Genomic DNA, 14,710 nt, shown 5'->3' with positions numbered 1-14,710 from the left:
TATTTGCGACATTGTTTGGTTAGTGCTGATCATATACCGAAATTCTCAATGGTCCATCCATTTAGAGTAAATCCAATTGGCATGGAGCTGGACTTGTGTCCCAACACATAAAAGTACCAGTCAATATCTAAAAGCAACATTCCCATTCGATAGATTTCATCAAAGAAATGTCGACAAAGTAGCCTTATGGAGCCCTTATACCCTTCCCGTTCAAATGAGAGGATTGATGGACCCAGAAGAGACGCATTTTGATGTGTAATGAGTTGTAAAGACCTCAATGATGTACTTCAGACCAACCTAAATGGCATGCATCTATCAGTAGCCAATGATGTATGGAAAAAGTTAGAACATGGCCAACTCTTTTTGCCGGTTCCAAGCCCACTCTTAATTGTCATCTCTTTGTTTTGTCTCCTTATCCTCCCACAATGTCACGAGCACTCACCTGAAATTGAGAAAATGTTCCTCGGACGCATTTAGTGTTGGAAGCTTAATCCTAGGTGGTGACACATCCTTTGTGTAGTCTCTCTCCGGACAGAATACAATGTATATCTTTGCGTCACGGTCAAGTTCTAAACGATACAGGTTCTGCCCAGCACCATAGCCCCCTAGAAGCTGGTAGGATCTCTCTGATCTATCCATTGCAATACACAGTTCCTCAGTACCTGCAGAAAGTTCGAAAGAATATTTGTTCATTTGGTCAATTATTTTCGCATCTTTAAGGAAATCTTCCCCCGGAAACATGTATACAGTAAAAGACATTAGAAGTCTAGAAAAGAAAGATACGCATTAAAAGTTTAACGATACAGTCTAAGGTCTCTGGGTTTATTAAGCACCGAACTAAATCGCATCGAGATGAGACTGGCAATCCTTTCATCCTACATGTAAAAAATAACTATTGGACCACACAAGTCCATGCTCTTAGAGATAGTAGCTGCAAGTTGTGGAAGTGTGGTGGATTGAACTCAGATTTTGAGCATGGAAGGCCAATACAACAATTTGTATGAACCCCTCGGGATATAAGTGGATTGTTGTCCGTAGGATGGTCTGGTGGCTCTCGTGATATATACTAAAAGAATCTCTCATTATGGGCTAAACTTGTCTTCTAGCTTATGTTGTATGTGCGATTTTTTCCTTTTTATATCTAGTCCTTTCACTCGCTCGCTCTACTTAATCTAAGTCTGTTCATTCGCTCTAATGGCCCAATCAAACTACCACGGGCAAGCGTTGGTCAATCCCACCGTGCTCCCAGAACCCTTATGCTTAAGTTGAATGGTGGAGGTGAATTCACTCACATGCTGCAAGTTCAATCTGAGTTTGGTAAACGAAGTCCAGAGCCGCAGAAATCTCTCTCTCGAACTGATGAAACGGACCATCTTCGAAGTCCATCTTCCTCAGCTTGCAAAGCCCCTCTCCCAACTCCATCATGGCCCCTTTATGGTTCTGTCCATCACATCATCTCACTGGCGTCAATATGAACACACGCACACGGAGAAGAAACATAAGAACGAAAAGGTCTTAACACCCAAAAGGGACCTGGCTGAAGAGGTGATGAAACCCGACAGCGCATTGCAGAATCCCGTGGATGAGAGTCCTCCTCGGCTCTTCGGCTCTGTTCCATAGCGCCTCGAGGAAGTCGTGGCACTTGAAGTACTCTCTTCTGTTGAACAGTGCCACGGCTTCGCCGAAGCTGCAATCATCTAATTCATCTTCTTCGTCGTCGTCGTAGTCGTCTAAGAAACGGTAGGATTTGCAGGAGAAAGTGGGCCTTGTAGGGTTAGAAGGAGTCTTGGAGAAGCGAGAGAGAGGAGAAGAAAACGAGTGGCTGTGCAGTTGGGTGGTGGTGAGGAGTGAATGAAGAGCATGTGGCGTTGAGTTGGAGGACGACCCTGCACCTGCATGGTGATGAGGGAATGGTGAGGAGAGAGAGTTTGGGAGATTGAGAGACAGTGGCAGGGATGCCATGGCCGTTTGTGCTTGATTGGTGAGAGAGAGAATTAAAGCTAAAAATTATATTCACATTCATCTCTAGAATCGATCTCTTCATTCGTGGCTCCCCTTTTGGATCTCTGTCGTGAGATTCTTTTGTGGTGGAGGATGAAGGAGGAGATGTGAAGACGGATCTTCTTGTCAGAAGAGAGCCATATAAGGAAAGTCATATCAAACAACCATGTCCTACATCAAAATATGTTAAAGATTGTATAGAACTCATTATTTTGGCAAGTTGCATGTATTGTCGTGGTGTAAGTTCGTCTCTCCTTGGCCGAAGAGGAGGAATTTGTCCAATGTTCATCTCATCTTGGGCCTCTCTATTCATGAGAAATCATCAGTGAGCAAGTGCACACTATCTTGCAAGGCTACAAATTTCCGAAAGCATGTATCATTAAATGGTAGAAGAGTTTTCTCTATCCTATATAGAGAATTCATTGTGTAAAGAACCCGAGATCGCAGTATCTTATTTAATATTATGTTCGACCAGCGACGCGTAGTGGGGTTGAATAGAGAGAATCCGCGAATAATGAACAAACCGAAGATATTACGCATTTACCTCTAATGATTCCGAGTGTAATCGAAATGAAGAGACCTAGTTGGACGTGGGACACTACTTTAATACACAGTGCGTTCTTTAGGTTACATTACATACATGGAACTATGGACGATTCTCATATTCTTTTCAAGTTTCATTTTTTATCCCTCTTTTCCCAATATTTTTCTCATTCCACTTTCATTTTATTTTCCCCATATAAGCCACATCCTATTTGTGGGGAAAATTATAAAAGAAGTCTTAAACCAATTGCCATTATGCCAATTTAGTTCTAAATCTTTCAATTTGACCAATTTAGTCATAAACATTTTAACAATTTGCCAATATAGTCCATCTGGCTAATTTAAGCCAGAAATCACTAACGTGGATGCCGGTTGTCTTACGTGGTACGCCAGCGCTAACGTGAATAATTTTTACAATTTTTATTATTTTATTCTGAATTTTTTTATACTTTTATTTTCTTTCTTTTTTTCATTCTTTTTCCGCCAATCACCGACAACCGACCAAAGGCAACGACTAGCGATGGTCACCCTTGTTGGCCTCAAGCGAGGGTCGCCCTCACTAGAGGCCAATGAGGACCAGCCTTGCCAGCTTCGAGTGAGGGTCGACCTCGTCGCGATTTGGCAAAGGGTCAACCTCGCTAGGCTCTGGTGAGGGCAAGCCTCGCTCGAAGTCGGTGAGTTTGTCCCTCACCAGATCCTGGTTAGGGCGACCCTTGATAGTCGTCACCAGTCGTGTAATGTAGGACGAACGGCATCCACACTAGCGATATCCTAGCAAAATTGGCCGGATCGACTATATTGGCAAATTTTCAAAAGATTATGAAATCAGTTGGCCAAATCAAAAGGCTTATGGCTCAATTGACACAAGTGCAATAGGTTTAAAACTTTATTGATAATTTCCCCCCCTATTTATGTCTTGACGCCAAAGTGTACCCAAAGGACCTCATCATAATCTACCCAATTCCATTCGATCATAAGTGTACTCGAAATGCCGAATATGATCTTATCCAAATCCACACATATAGGCCATCTAATTCAATTGACTATTCGACAGTTTAGGGTAAACAGTAAAATTAAAGTTTTCCTATCGTAATTCATGAACTTTTTTTTGTTTATAGTGATATGAATGTTCGGCCACGGAACATGTAGTTCATTCATATCGTAAATGTGGAGTGCATATAATTTCTCACATGGCACTTGATCTGGACCTAAGTCCATCAGATATGAGGCATCTTTATGGTCTACATCATCTCAAACTGTGTCAGCCACACCTTTGTGTCGCAAATTTTTTTTCTTTCTCACTTGTCTTTTTGGGTAGGTTCGGCTTGACCCTTGCGGGTCCACTTGGCCCGACTCCTTTTCATGGGTCATTAATTTCTGCGCTCAAACCGCGTCTAATTAACCCAGGAGTGCTAGGTCAGCAAATCGGTTAATTAGACACTTTGCATAGCAATGACCGATCTAGCAGGAACCCTAAAGCTCCATAGGCACGGGAGGTTATTATATTTGTCTATGCAGCGATATCGACATGAAGTCTACTTTCTCTACCCAAGATCTCCTAATTTTCCTCCTGTTGTTTTTCTTTCCGGGAGAGAGAAAATACGGAGATAACTTATGGGGAAAACCTCCACCATACCGGAGAGTTTCTTCCCATATCTTCCCTAAAGCCTTTTAAGGTCGTGCTCAAGACCAATCAGCCACACCTTTGTATCACAAACTTTTAATTTCTCATGTGCCTTTTTGGGTAGGTTTGGCTCAACCCTTGCGGGTCCACTTGGCCCGACTCCTTTTCGTGGGTCATCAATTTCAGCGTTCAAACAGTTGAATTATTATGCATACACAAAATTAAAATAAAGGCAAGTTAAAAAAAAAAAAAAATACAAGTCTGGTCTATAGAGACGCAAAGAAAGCAAATTTTACAGCGAATTTTGATAAATTGCATGACTTTTACTGACATCCAACATAACCCCCTCAATTTGTCCTAGAAAAGAAAGAAATTAAAAAGGGAAGGTATCATCTTATCTTCAGGGGAAAATGAGAAAAGTCCCTTATCTTCAAACCCATAATTAGGTCAAATTTGCACCTTGGCAATGGGACAGACAGCCCCAGCACCTCGCGGAAAATCTAAAGAAAGAGTCAATGTCCTTGGACTAATAATTTTGCTGTAGATCACATGCTTTGGATGTGATAAGATATGGCAATCATACAACTTAGAAAAATCTCCTTCTACACAATCGAGTAACCTCGTGAACCATGCATGCGCTGAGCTCGTCGCGCTCTTTCATGTCGCAAATTTGCTATCGACCATAAGCGAGGATTGATGGGTATCGAAGTTTGACTGAGGAAAATCCCATTGTTCGTGAACTTTAAACCGTTAGGAAACGGGATATTGGATAAATTTGTATCTTTGTAGATGTGACAACTCAACTGGAGCAAATCACTGAGATTGGGCTTCACGAGATCTTGCCATAGTCATGAGATTTGCTCTATGAGTCGGTCAGTCAGTCAAATCTCTTCCTTTGGGAATGCTGAACAAAAAGAATCAATTCTGCTCTGTGTAATTACTGACACTCAGTATGTTTCAGTTAATTTGGTTCATCAAGTGTACTTATTGGAGAAAATGTAAGACAGTTCAACACTCCATGATTGATACAAGCCTTGGACAATTCTGCACCCAAACTCTACTTATTACCAGCACACCATGAGGGTCTGCAGAACCAGAACTTCTCTACATCCGACCCATTAATTTCTCAATCATGGAAGCCCCCAAGAACAACTTCACCAAACCACCCATCTGTGGCCTCATGGAACCCTCTTTGGTCCACTCTTCTTCTTCCTTCACACACAAGCTGAACCTCTCGGTCTCCGACTTCTCCTTCTCATCCTATCTCAGGCCACCATCAGATGACGAGGAGCCCAAGAGACCATCCCGAGAACACAACCAGTGTGCAGCCGATGATTCCGAGCTCAGCATCTTCGATGCCCGGAAGTACTTCAATGAAAACAATGACCAAGAATTCACCAATAGTCCTAGAGTCATCTCTCCCCTGAAGGAAAACTTGCCTGACCCGTCTCCGCTTCTCCCGAGATTGTCTTCGGCTTCTTCATCCATCGTGGATGGTTACGGGAGGAATTACAGGGCTCGATCGTTCCGTTCGTACGCGACCCCAACGGCCTCGTCGGAGGCGAGTTGGAACAGCCACACCGGGCTTCTGTCGAATCCTCCTGGAGCGATATTGGTGTCTCTCAGGGACCCTGTAGCCGATAGGAAAAGAGGGACTAGTAACTCTCCAAGGTGGCTACTTTTCCAGCAAAAGTGCCCTTGCCTGGGCAAGAAGTCTGTTCGGGTTAAGGAGAGATCTTCGGAACCAAGATCTCCAGCTCGCCTAAGTAACTACAGATCGAAAGAACTTGCGGGTTACAAAGTTCAGCCAAATATAGCTCAAACCAAAGCCTTCTCTATTGCTTCTGTTTCAGAGACTAGTAAGAAGAGTTTAGAGGCAACTACGACACCCCGATACTACACAAGCAAAACCGGCGAGAAGATCGCAGATACCGTTCGTAGAATCTCTTCAGAAGTCGAGAATCACTTCCCTCCCGAAGTTCGTGCATCGGTCGTAGCCCCAGGAAGGCCATTCGTTGATGGTACTACTAATGCGGGATTCACCTTTCCTGTGTTGAAACCATCAATGTCTTCGTCCTCATCATCTACTCCTTTGAAGCCGGTACTAAATGGCCAATCATCTATTAAAAAGTCTGTTAGTCCCTTGCTTCCTCTCGCTTTAGATCCGCCGCGGGATTCGTTGGAAGTGTTCCAACCATCTCGCGCGTCCAATACTCATCCCTGCCAACTGCTTGTCGCACCGGCTAGCCTCGGCCCGAGAGAAAACCAGGTTGCGGACGATGAGGCGGCCAGCGATGCAAGCTCGGATTTGTTCGAGATCGAGAGCTTTTCCACTCAATCCACTTCGTATCCAATCCCGTACCATCGCCAGAGGGACTCCCTCGATGAGGCAAGGCCATGGTTCTCGACAAACACCAGTACCGGGCCTGGCCTATACAACGGCCTAGACGACCAACCAATGACGCCATCCTCTGCCGGGTATGCGTTAACCGAGTGCGGCTATGAGCCAAGCGAGGCCAGCATTGCATGGAGCGTCACCACGGCGGAAGGGACGCCATGGGACCGGGGGAGCGTGACTAATTACTCTGTCAGCGCGTCCGATGTGGAAGAGTTCACCAGGATCCAGCTGCGGCTGCACCGGGAGCTGGAGAGGGGAGGCGGCGGAGAGGGCGGCGGAGGCAGGCGAAGAGGGAACGGGCTGCTGATGAGCTGTCGATGCGAGAAGGCGGTGAGTGTGGGGCCAAGCCCGGTAAAACAGCCTGAGCAGGGACATGTGCATGGACATGGGCAGGGACCTCATAAGAGCAGGCCTTCCTCATCTTTTGCCAGCACCAGCAAATGCCTTGGCCAGGCATGTGAGCAGTAGGCCACCACCAGTCGCCAATAAGCCACCCATATCGGGCTCTCACTCAGCTCGCCTGTCCCTAACTTTCGCGACATAGCCAGTGAGGTCGGCGCCGATACCGACTCGCACCTTGCGATTCTCACTCAACGCGACAACTCGGTGTTTTATCCTTTTGTGTCACAAGCTCTTTTCAGTGGCTTTCAATTTGTGTGATCTGTTCTCAAACTTTTCTTTCCTTTGCTTCAGTTATTTCTTCTAGTATCAGCCTTGTGGGTCTCTATGCTTTTTGCATGATGTGGACCAAGACAAAATGAACGATTAAGTTGAAATGGTGATGTTTGAATGATTGCCTTTGACATTACATACCGTTACTGGACACAGGAATGATGCAAATCTGTACCTAGAGATGTTCTTAGCCTCTTTTTTAATAGAAGAAATCACGACCGTGACACCCTGGATTAACTCACTTAAGGTATTGTCCACTTTGGCCGTCCCATATCGAGCCTCACGGTTTTTGTCCTTCAGGCATACAAGCATACATTTTTTCAAGTAGTCACCCATCTTGGTAGTACACTCTCACCCGAGCATATTTACCTTTGAAGTTCCAAATCTAAGTATTGCTGTTATGTCAAAAGGTTTCTCCGTGAGTTAATTCCAATTTTCGTACATATATCTCAAAATTTCTCTCCCCTATTTGGTACACAGTTCAGTTCATTATTACCCCATTTGCCGTCTTAAAAAGCCTGTCAGGAGCCACTCCTTGTCTAGACCCTCTAACCCTGACGATCACTTCCCGTTTTCGTCGGACAAGATCGTTACCATTCAAAGAACATCGAAATGAACGAGATGTGATGGAGCCCTTGACAATCAAACTCTTCTTGCAACTTGCCAGAAGATCATCTCTAAGGCTCCGTTCGTTTGGCGGAAAATATTCTCCTTTTGGAAAATATTTTTCCGGAAGTCATTTTCCTGGAAAATGTTTTCCCGGAACATAATTTTCCGGTGTTCGGCGACCAATATGAAAAAGTTTCGGAAAATATTTTTCGCCGGCGCCAGCGGCCGGCGGCGGCGACCGGCGATCGGCGACAGGCGGTGGCGGCGGCGGCCAGCGACCGGCGGCGGGCGACCGGCGACCTTAGTGAAGAAGAAGAAGAAGAAGCTCCGGAAAATGATTTCCGCTTTTGAAGAAGCGGAAGTCATTTTCCATAAACTTAAGCTATTTTGTGAGGGGGGAAGGAAAATATTTTCCCACGGAAAATGTTTTCCGCCCCCTGAACACCGGAAACCTGGAAAATATTTTCCGGGAGAATATTTTTCGCCAAACGAACGGAGCCTAAACCATGTCATGTTCTACGGGTAATCCTACCAGGCCATGGGCTAAAACAACCGATGAAATGGGTGGTCCAAGTTAGCAGATTCCTAGAATGCTTCTGTTCTCTATATATCTCTAGACTGGGCTCATTGGTGCCAAAGCCTTTTTCAAAGAATGGGCCTGAGACCAGAACCGGCATTGCTTTTTGGGATGCCCGTTGAACCGGATGAAGCTCCATGTTAACCGGTTCGATTGGCTCGGCTCTCTTTGATCCGAATCGAACCAGCGAAAACCCGACGAGCTTGACCCGTCTGATTGGGTTCGGCTCTCCCTTTCATCCGAGTCTCGAAATTGCCAATGTGCTGCCAATGTCGAAATATCCCTAGTGTAAGCTTTTGAGTTGAACTTCCTCACAGTCAAGGTGGCTCGGTATCTGTTGCATCGACATGCTTTAACGTGTAAAGGAATATATTCGCTGGCTATTTAGCTTTTCTTCATAAAAGAAAATGAGCCTTTATCCCTTGAAAAGCCTAAACGCCGCCTTTTCCCAAATCCCCGATTCCCCATTCCACTTTACCCTTCGTCAGGTTTAACGCATCAATCTTTAAAAAGCGAAAGTCGCAATCTGCCAAGATACATCGGTGGAGTTAAAACAATCACTACATCTTTTACATTTCACCATAGTTAGCGCTCGTTACTTAATTTTTAACGTAAATGAACTAGAAGTTCTTCAGAGCGTGTTGGGAAAGTTTCAAGGTACACCGTCATGTCCTCCAATTTGTTTTTTCGACCGTATTTTTTTACACTTCATCCCGACGATGCACCATAACATCGCGAGACCACTTTGCCGAAGGTTACGATACTTTCGTAATTAACCAAAAACGAGGTATCGTGAGGTTGTACGGTACGCCAGGCCGAAGTATAGAAGCGGTGTCGAGCGTTGCTTGCTTATGTGGGTGGGTGGGTGTGTGTGTGTATTAAGGAAAAGGGGTGAATTGGGGGCATAGAAACACCTGCACGTGCAAGTGCTCACCTCGGTGGAACCGCGCGTGCGGATTCTCGTGGGCATGCACATGTGCTCTCTCATCACTCTGTCCTTCACTTGCTTCCCCTTCCCAACATTCTCACCCCTAGATTCTTGCCTGCCTATCTTTTCAGTACCATTTTAGACCTCCAAAAAGAACATATATATACACACGCCTTTTTTTTTAATAAAGGATTCTCAATTTGGCATGTAGAAATCAATTACATTGTTGGATTTAGGGTTTTACTTAAAATTCATTGTTCCCTTCACTCTACATGAAATTCTAAGTGTTTTTTTAGATTGATTCTCACAATCAAGTCATCAATTTGATGGTATTATGTTCCCTTTCGTAGTTATGGTCGAAATCGTGCTTAATTTGAGGAAGGTTTAGTTACGCCGGGACTTGGTTGCGTGGATATTCGGATATAGAAAACTTAATTACACTTCATACAATCTGCTAAAAGCTCTCGATGTGATTCGCCGAGAAAAAAAATGAACCGGAAGATATTTCTTTCTGATAAAAATTGTTTCGATGTGCGACCGTGAATCAATGCTCGAACACTTTCCCTTCATTTTCCTTCGAACGAAACTCGAGAGCACTTAACCCCAGAACCACTTGTATGAAGGACGGCTCGATAACAGTTGGTGCGCGTGAGAAATACAACTGTCGATGTCGGTCTAATCATTGATGGTGGTGGTGATGGAGGCGGATCATTTGACGTCGGTAACACGAATTTAGTTTGGTACGGTAACACAACTGATGCGCGAATGTGCATCAATTTATGAAGGTCGTTCGATTGTCGTGATCAAATAGCAGTATAATAATCATTCGAAGTGTACAAAAAAAGTTATTGCGTATCAGCAAAGCTTAATATGAAATAAGTGATTCCGTAAAGAAAAATACAAAAAAAAAAAAAACCATATATCTTTCTATCTGTACTAACATTTTAGTATGTTCCTAAACAGGGAAGAGACATTGGAGACAGTACTTGGAACCAATGGCAGTTCCTTAAACAATGCCTCTACAAGGAACTGCTCATTAAACTATCATGCTTGGGACAGAATTGCTCGCCAACCTATGTCGTGGGAAAAACCTTTGAATAAAGTAATGAAGGAAGGCACCCACAATCAGAGTCAGTTAAAAAGAAGAAGGAATGGTGGGATGAGAATGTATGCGGATCTTTAAGCATTCTTTATCCTCCATTTGTTCTTTAATACCTCCTGAAAAACCACACACAAACACAGTGTATCCCTGTATTTCTTCAGTAAATGCCACCTTTTAGATTCAGATCGGATCCTGTGGCAAGCAAGTAAATAGCCAAGAAAGCTCCGCCCTTTGCAGGTGATTTTTTTTTTGTTCTCCCTTCTTTTGTTTGTGTGTTTCCAAAATTCCAAAGTTTCAATTTTTTTTGGGTGGTGGTGATTCGAGACTCGCTCTTCTCTCGGAGAATGTGGGTTCGTTTCCTTTCTTTTCTTCTTTTCGTTCTTTCCAATCTATTTTGCTCCAGTTCCTGCATGATGATCGTTTGTCCAGGTTCTTGTTTCTTACCGAAGTGAAGTACATGAGTACTTCATGCATGATTAGCAGGTGTTGACATTCTGGGTAAGTTTCCTTTTCTGGGACATTCTTCTGCATGTACTTTGTTCTTGCTTCTCGACGACAAGATCTTTGCTGTGGATGGATTTTATATATGTACTGAGGATGTGTCATTGATTAGAGTAGACTGAAGGATGTGTTTCTGTCACTTGCATCATAGGATTTTGATTTCTGCAGATAACAGTTTCTGACCTTTATCAAGAACTAAAAAATCGAAACTTTACCTTACAAAAAAAAAAAAATCGAAACTTTAAGTTCAGTACTTTGGTAATGTGTGATTTTGAGCTGGACATACGTTAATCTTTCAGTGGGGGTGTTCAGAGATTGACGATTTAGTAGGCACCTAGAATGAAGCAATAGGCTACTAGTGAAGAGAATGGGGTCTCAAGGTGGTGGCGGCAGTGGTGCGGTACAAGTAGCCGAATCGCGGATACTGGCCCGCCAAGGGTCTCTGTATGGACTCACTCTAGATGAGGTCCAAAACCATCTCGGCCACTTGGGGAAACCACTTGGCAGCATGAACCTCGATGAGCTTCTCGAGAGTGTGCGGAGCGCTGAAGCCAATCTGGGCCCAACACCCGGTGCAGCCGGCGTTCAGCCGCTTTCTAAGGATCTCTGCAAGAAAACAGTCAAGGAGGTGTGGAAAGACATTCACAAGAAGAAGAAAAACGGCGTTGAGAATCATCTTCGCAATGAGAGCATGGGCGAAGAAGAGAGAGCGCCCACATTTGGGGAAATCACATTAGAAGACTTTTTGTTGAAGGCAGGGGTTATGGCGGAACTTCCTCTGGTCGGCCAAAATGGTAGTCTGATTTCAGGGCTCGATTCGGCTCCGGCCCCAAAGAGCAATATCCCTCAATGTATCCAGTGGATGCAGTACCATCTCCCCTCCATCCCCCAGCCGCAGAATGTCATGACTGGCCTAGCAGCAGGTGACCACATGGTTCAGCCACGGATTCCCATCGGCACTCATCCTGCCATGGATGCAGTCTACCCGGATACCCAAATTTCTATGTCCCCCTCCACGTTGATTGGTGCACTTTCGGATGTTCAGTCACCAGGGCGGAATACAGTCACGCCCAGAGATGTTGTGGAGAAGACTGTAGAAAGGAGAAGGAAAAGGATGATTAAGAACAGAGAATCGGCTGCTCGATCACGAGCTAGGAGACAGGTCATTGTCTGATAGATTTCCATATCCCAATGGGGAATTTTTTGTATCTTTCGTTGTCTAAGTCATGATGCTAAGTGGAACATTGGTTGGGCAGGCATATACCCATGAGCTGGAGCACAAGGTCATGCGATTGGAGGAGGAGAATGCGAGGCTTGGTCGGCAGAGGGTAAGTTGCATTATGTTTTGCCCGTGAATATGACATCTTCATGGCTATCCTGCCGCATGCTATAATTGAGTTGCATACGATAAAGTAAATGTAAGTTAGAGGTCATCAGTGAATCTTGACGTCTTGAATGTTATTCCAATTCGGTGAAACAAGGAATATTTTACCTGCAAGACTTTCTGCTATTATTGTTCATTCAAGATACCGTTCGAGTCAGTTGTACAATTGTATCTTAAACTCTTACCTGAGTTGTTGCCCAATGCATTTTAGGAAATTTAAGCATCTCGTTTGGCCTCTTAATGTTATAAGAAGATAGCATGGGACATCATGGTAGACCCTGAATATGTAGGTGGTTCTGATTAGCAAGAACCCTTTTTACTTCTACTTTCCAAGGATCATTTCTGATGTGATATGAATGAGGTGAGTCATTACGCAATACTAAATTCCAGATTTCATTGAGGATGGGATTCTATTATACAATTCCCTTGCAAAGCGACAACCTCCCATATAGGAATTTAATGTTGACTCTACTTACTCGGTAAGGTTCCAAAGATAAGTCGAAGGCATCGACTTCTTCGAGCACAATTTTACATTTGTGCAAGCGAACATTCCGCGATATCACATACTACGGCAATGTTTTGCCCATTTTACTACTTGTACTTCGGTAATTGGTAGTACACTGTCTAATTATGTGCTGGTTTAGAGGTTGGCTTAGATAGATGTCCTTGTCCATGCATAATGATAGAATGTAGTATAAAATATCATCATATATCATGCAACGAAAGATTTGCGAGTCCAAAATACAGTAATAAAACGACATGTTCAAATGCCTATATGGCAAAGATTTAGAAAGTCAATGTCTTTATGACCGTATTTTAGAGGTTTGAATAGATTCTGCTTGTAGTAAGAGTAAGTTTGGCATGCTGAACGTGATTTCCGTTAAGTTTTTATGCTTCTCTAGCAGTAAGAGAATGAAGCACTATTCTCTTATTCATGCAATGCTGCACTTAATATTTGCTATTTCGATCTTTTTGCTTCTTCGACTGCCTTTTTCTGCATAACTAGCAGTTGAATCGAATTACCCATGACAGGATGTTGAGAAAATGTTTCCATGCGAGCCGCCTGCTGAGCCCAAGGGTAAGCTTCGCCGAACAAGTTCTGCGCCCATTTTGACAACTCACCACATTTGAGTGTTGTGTGGAGCGCAGTTTTGTTGTTGCAGTTCACATCTACTGATTGCACGCCCACAACTTCCTTGTTTCCGAAGGCTACACAACCCCATTTTCCCAACTCTCGGAGGAATCTTGTCTGTGTCACTTCTTCAATTTCTTTTTTTTTTCCCAATACTAATGCATTGAATGGTTTCCACTTGAAACGATTTGGTGCTACTGGTCTTTACCAATTTGTGAGGTCAACTGTTCTTCTTCCCCAACTCCCAAACCATCTTTTCAAGTCCTCTTTTCTGTCCCTTTTTTTTCTGTTTCATTGCCTCTTTTACACCAAAGAACTTCCTGTAAGGTTCTCTTTGTGCAAATCGGGACTATAAACATCATGTTTCTCTAGAATTTATGCCAGACTAGCTTGCATGCGAGGCATCTAATTCCATCATATCATTTGATGGTCCATGGAGCAAGATTCATTAGTCTTTACGACGCACATTTGTTAGTTTAATAGATACAGTGATGCCACAAGAAAAGAAAACCTATAATGTGTTAGTGCTTCATGAGGTGAGCAGATAAAGATCACCATCTTTTTAGACCAGGCAACTTGTTTTGGCCAGGCTTTTATATCAGCCAACTTGCTCTCCATTCCTCATGTATTATGCACTAAGGTACCCGCACGTTTAACAATAGAATGTGATGGAATGTTTAACTACTTTAAGTTGAAAGGGAAAAAGTGGCCCCAAACTTCACTTTTTGTCTGCTTTTTTGGTTGGGTACGTCTCCTCTCCGCATGCTTTATACTTTCGCTAATGTTAAATGCAGTGGTGCTCTGCTTGCGTTGCTAAGTGCACTTTAAGAACAGAAGGAACACTTGTTAAAGAACTCAAAGGAGAGAATATATCAGGGTTATGTTCAACAGTCTGTCTTTCAGATGCTTGTTAGGTATCTTTAATCAATGACACAAGAAGATTTATGCATCATGAACCACAAAGGTTGCTTAAAGTCTCCAATAATTGGTTGTTCGTCAAGAAATTCTGATCACCCCTATATTCAAGGGCAAGCCTTTCCAAAGTTCCAGGAGGGCATTGTGTTTGAGCACTGCGAAATTGAAGTAAAGCATGAGTTTGACCAAATATATAACGTGGTTTCTGAACTTTAATTCGTTCAATGTAGTCCATGAGCTTTAACCCAATGTGCAATGCCGTCCCTTAGCTTTTAATTTGTTCGATGCGATTTATAGACTTTTGGTGCGTGTTTAATTTAGTCT

At 43.5% G+C, this 14,710-nt stretch overlaps 3 protein-coding genes across 3 annotated transcripts; 2 read left to right on the top strand and 1 right to left on the bottom strand.

Moving 5' to 3' along the window:
* Positions 1 to 126: 126 nt before the first annotated feature.
* LOC115674887 (uncharacterized) lies at positions 127 to 2,033 on the bottom strand. The gene is made up of 3 exons (XM_030597407.2): positions 1,534 to 2,033; positions 1,293 to 1,440; positions 127 to 662 (listed from the first exon to the last, which is right to left on the bottom strand). Exons 1-3 carry the CDS (start codon positions 1,960 to 1,962, stop codon positions 439 to 441), a joined length of 801 nt encoding a protein of 266 aa, XP_030453267.2. The 5' UTR covers positions 1,963 to 2,033; the 3' UTR covers positions 127 to 438.
* A 2,679-nt stretch (positions 2,034 to 4,712) lies between these two features.
* Positions 4,713 to 7,374, top strand: LOC115674782 (protein PHYTOCHROME KINASE SUBSTRATE 4). The gene has a single exon (XM_030597293.2). The coding sequence runs from the start codon at positions 5,301 to 5,303 to the stop codon at positions 7,032 to 7,034; it is 1,734 nt and encodes a 577-aa protein (XP_030453153.2). The 5' UTR covers positions 4,713 to 5,300; the 3' UTR covers positions 7,035 to 7,374.
* Positions 7,375 to 10,702: 3,328 nt separating this feature from the next.
* LOC115666383 (ABSCISIC ACID-INSENSITIVE 5-like protein 2) lies at positions 10,703 to 14,206 on the top strand. The gene is made up of 4 exons (XM_030588119.2): positions 10,703 to 10,952; positions 11,255 to 12,117; positions 12,212 to 12,283; positions 13,372 to 14,206. Exons 2-4 carry the CDS (start codon positions 11,323 to 11,325, stop codon positions 13,468 to 13,470), a joined length of 966 nt encoding a protein of 321 aa, XP_030443979.1. The 5' UTR covers positions 10,703 to 10,952; positions 11,255 to 11,322; the 3' UTR covers positions 13,471 to 14,206.
* Positions 14,207 to 14,710: the final 504 nt, after the last annotated feature.

This window comes from Syzygium oleosum, unplaced genomic scaffold, assembly GCF_021117445.2.
Source record: "Syzygium oleosum isolate NSW1041296 unplaced genomic scaffold, Sole_v2.1 Sole_v2.23, whole genome shotgun sequence".
NCBI classification, from domain to species: domain Eukaryota; kingdom Viridiplantae; phylum Streptophyta; class Magnoliopsida; order Myrtales; family Myrtaceae; genus Syzygium; species Syzygium oleosum.
Note: the sequence above shows the minus strand (reverse complement) of the source record. Positions and strands in the feature narration are given on the sequence as shown.

Bases quoted from the DNA above. Each gene is read 5' to 3' on its own strand.
- LOC115666383 (XM_030588119.2), top strand. From the start codon at position 11,323: ATGGGGTCTCAAGGTGGTGGCGGCAGTGGTGCGGTACAAGTAGCCGAA. The intron at 12,118-12,211 runs GTCATTGTCTGA...TTGGTTGGGCAG, and splicing joins GATCACGAGCTAGGAGACAG to GCATATACCCATGAGCTGGA. The intron at 12,284-13,371 runs GTAAGTTGCATT...TACCCATGACAG, and splicing joins CGAGGCTTGGTCGGCAGAGG to GATGTTGAGAAAATGTTTCC.
- LOC115674887 (XM_030597407.2), bottom strand. From the start codon at position 1,962: ATGGCATCCCTGCCACTGTCTCTCAATCTCCCAAACTCTCTCTCCTCA. The intron at 1,441-1,533 runs GTCCCTTTTGGG...TGTGATGGACAG, and splicing joins TTCATCACCTCTTCAGCCAG to AACCATAAAGGGGCCATGAT. The intron at 663-1,292 runs GTGAGTGAATTC...AACTTTCTGCAG, and splicing joins TCAGATTGAACTTGCAGCAT to GTACTGAGGAACTGTGTATT.
- LOC115674782 (XM_030597293.2), top strand. From the start codon at position 5,301: ATGGAAGCCCCCAAGAACAACTTCACCAAACCACCCATCTGTGGCCTC.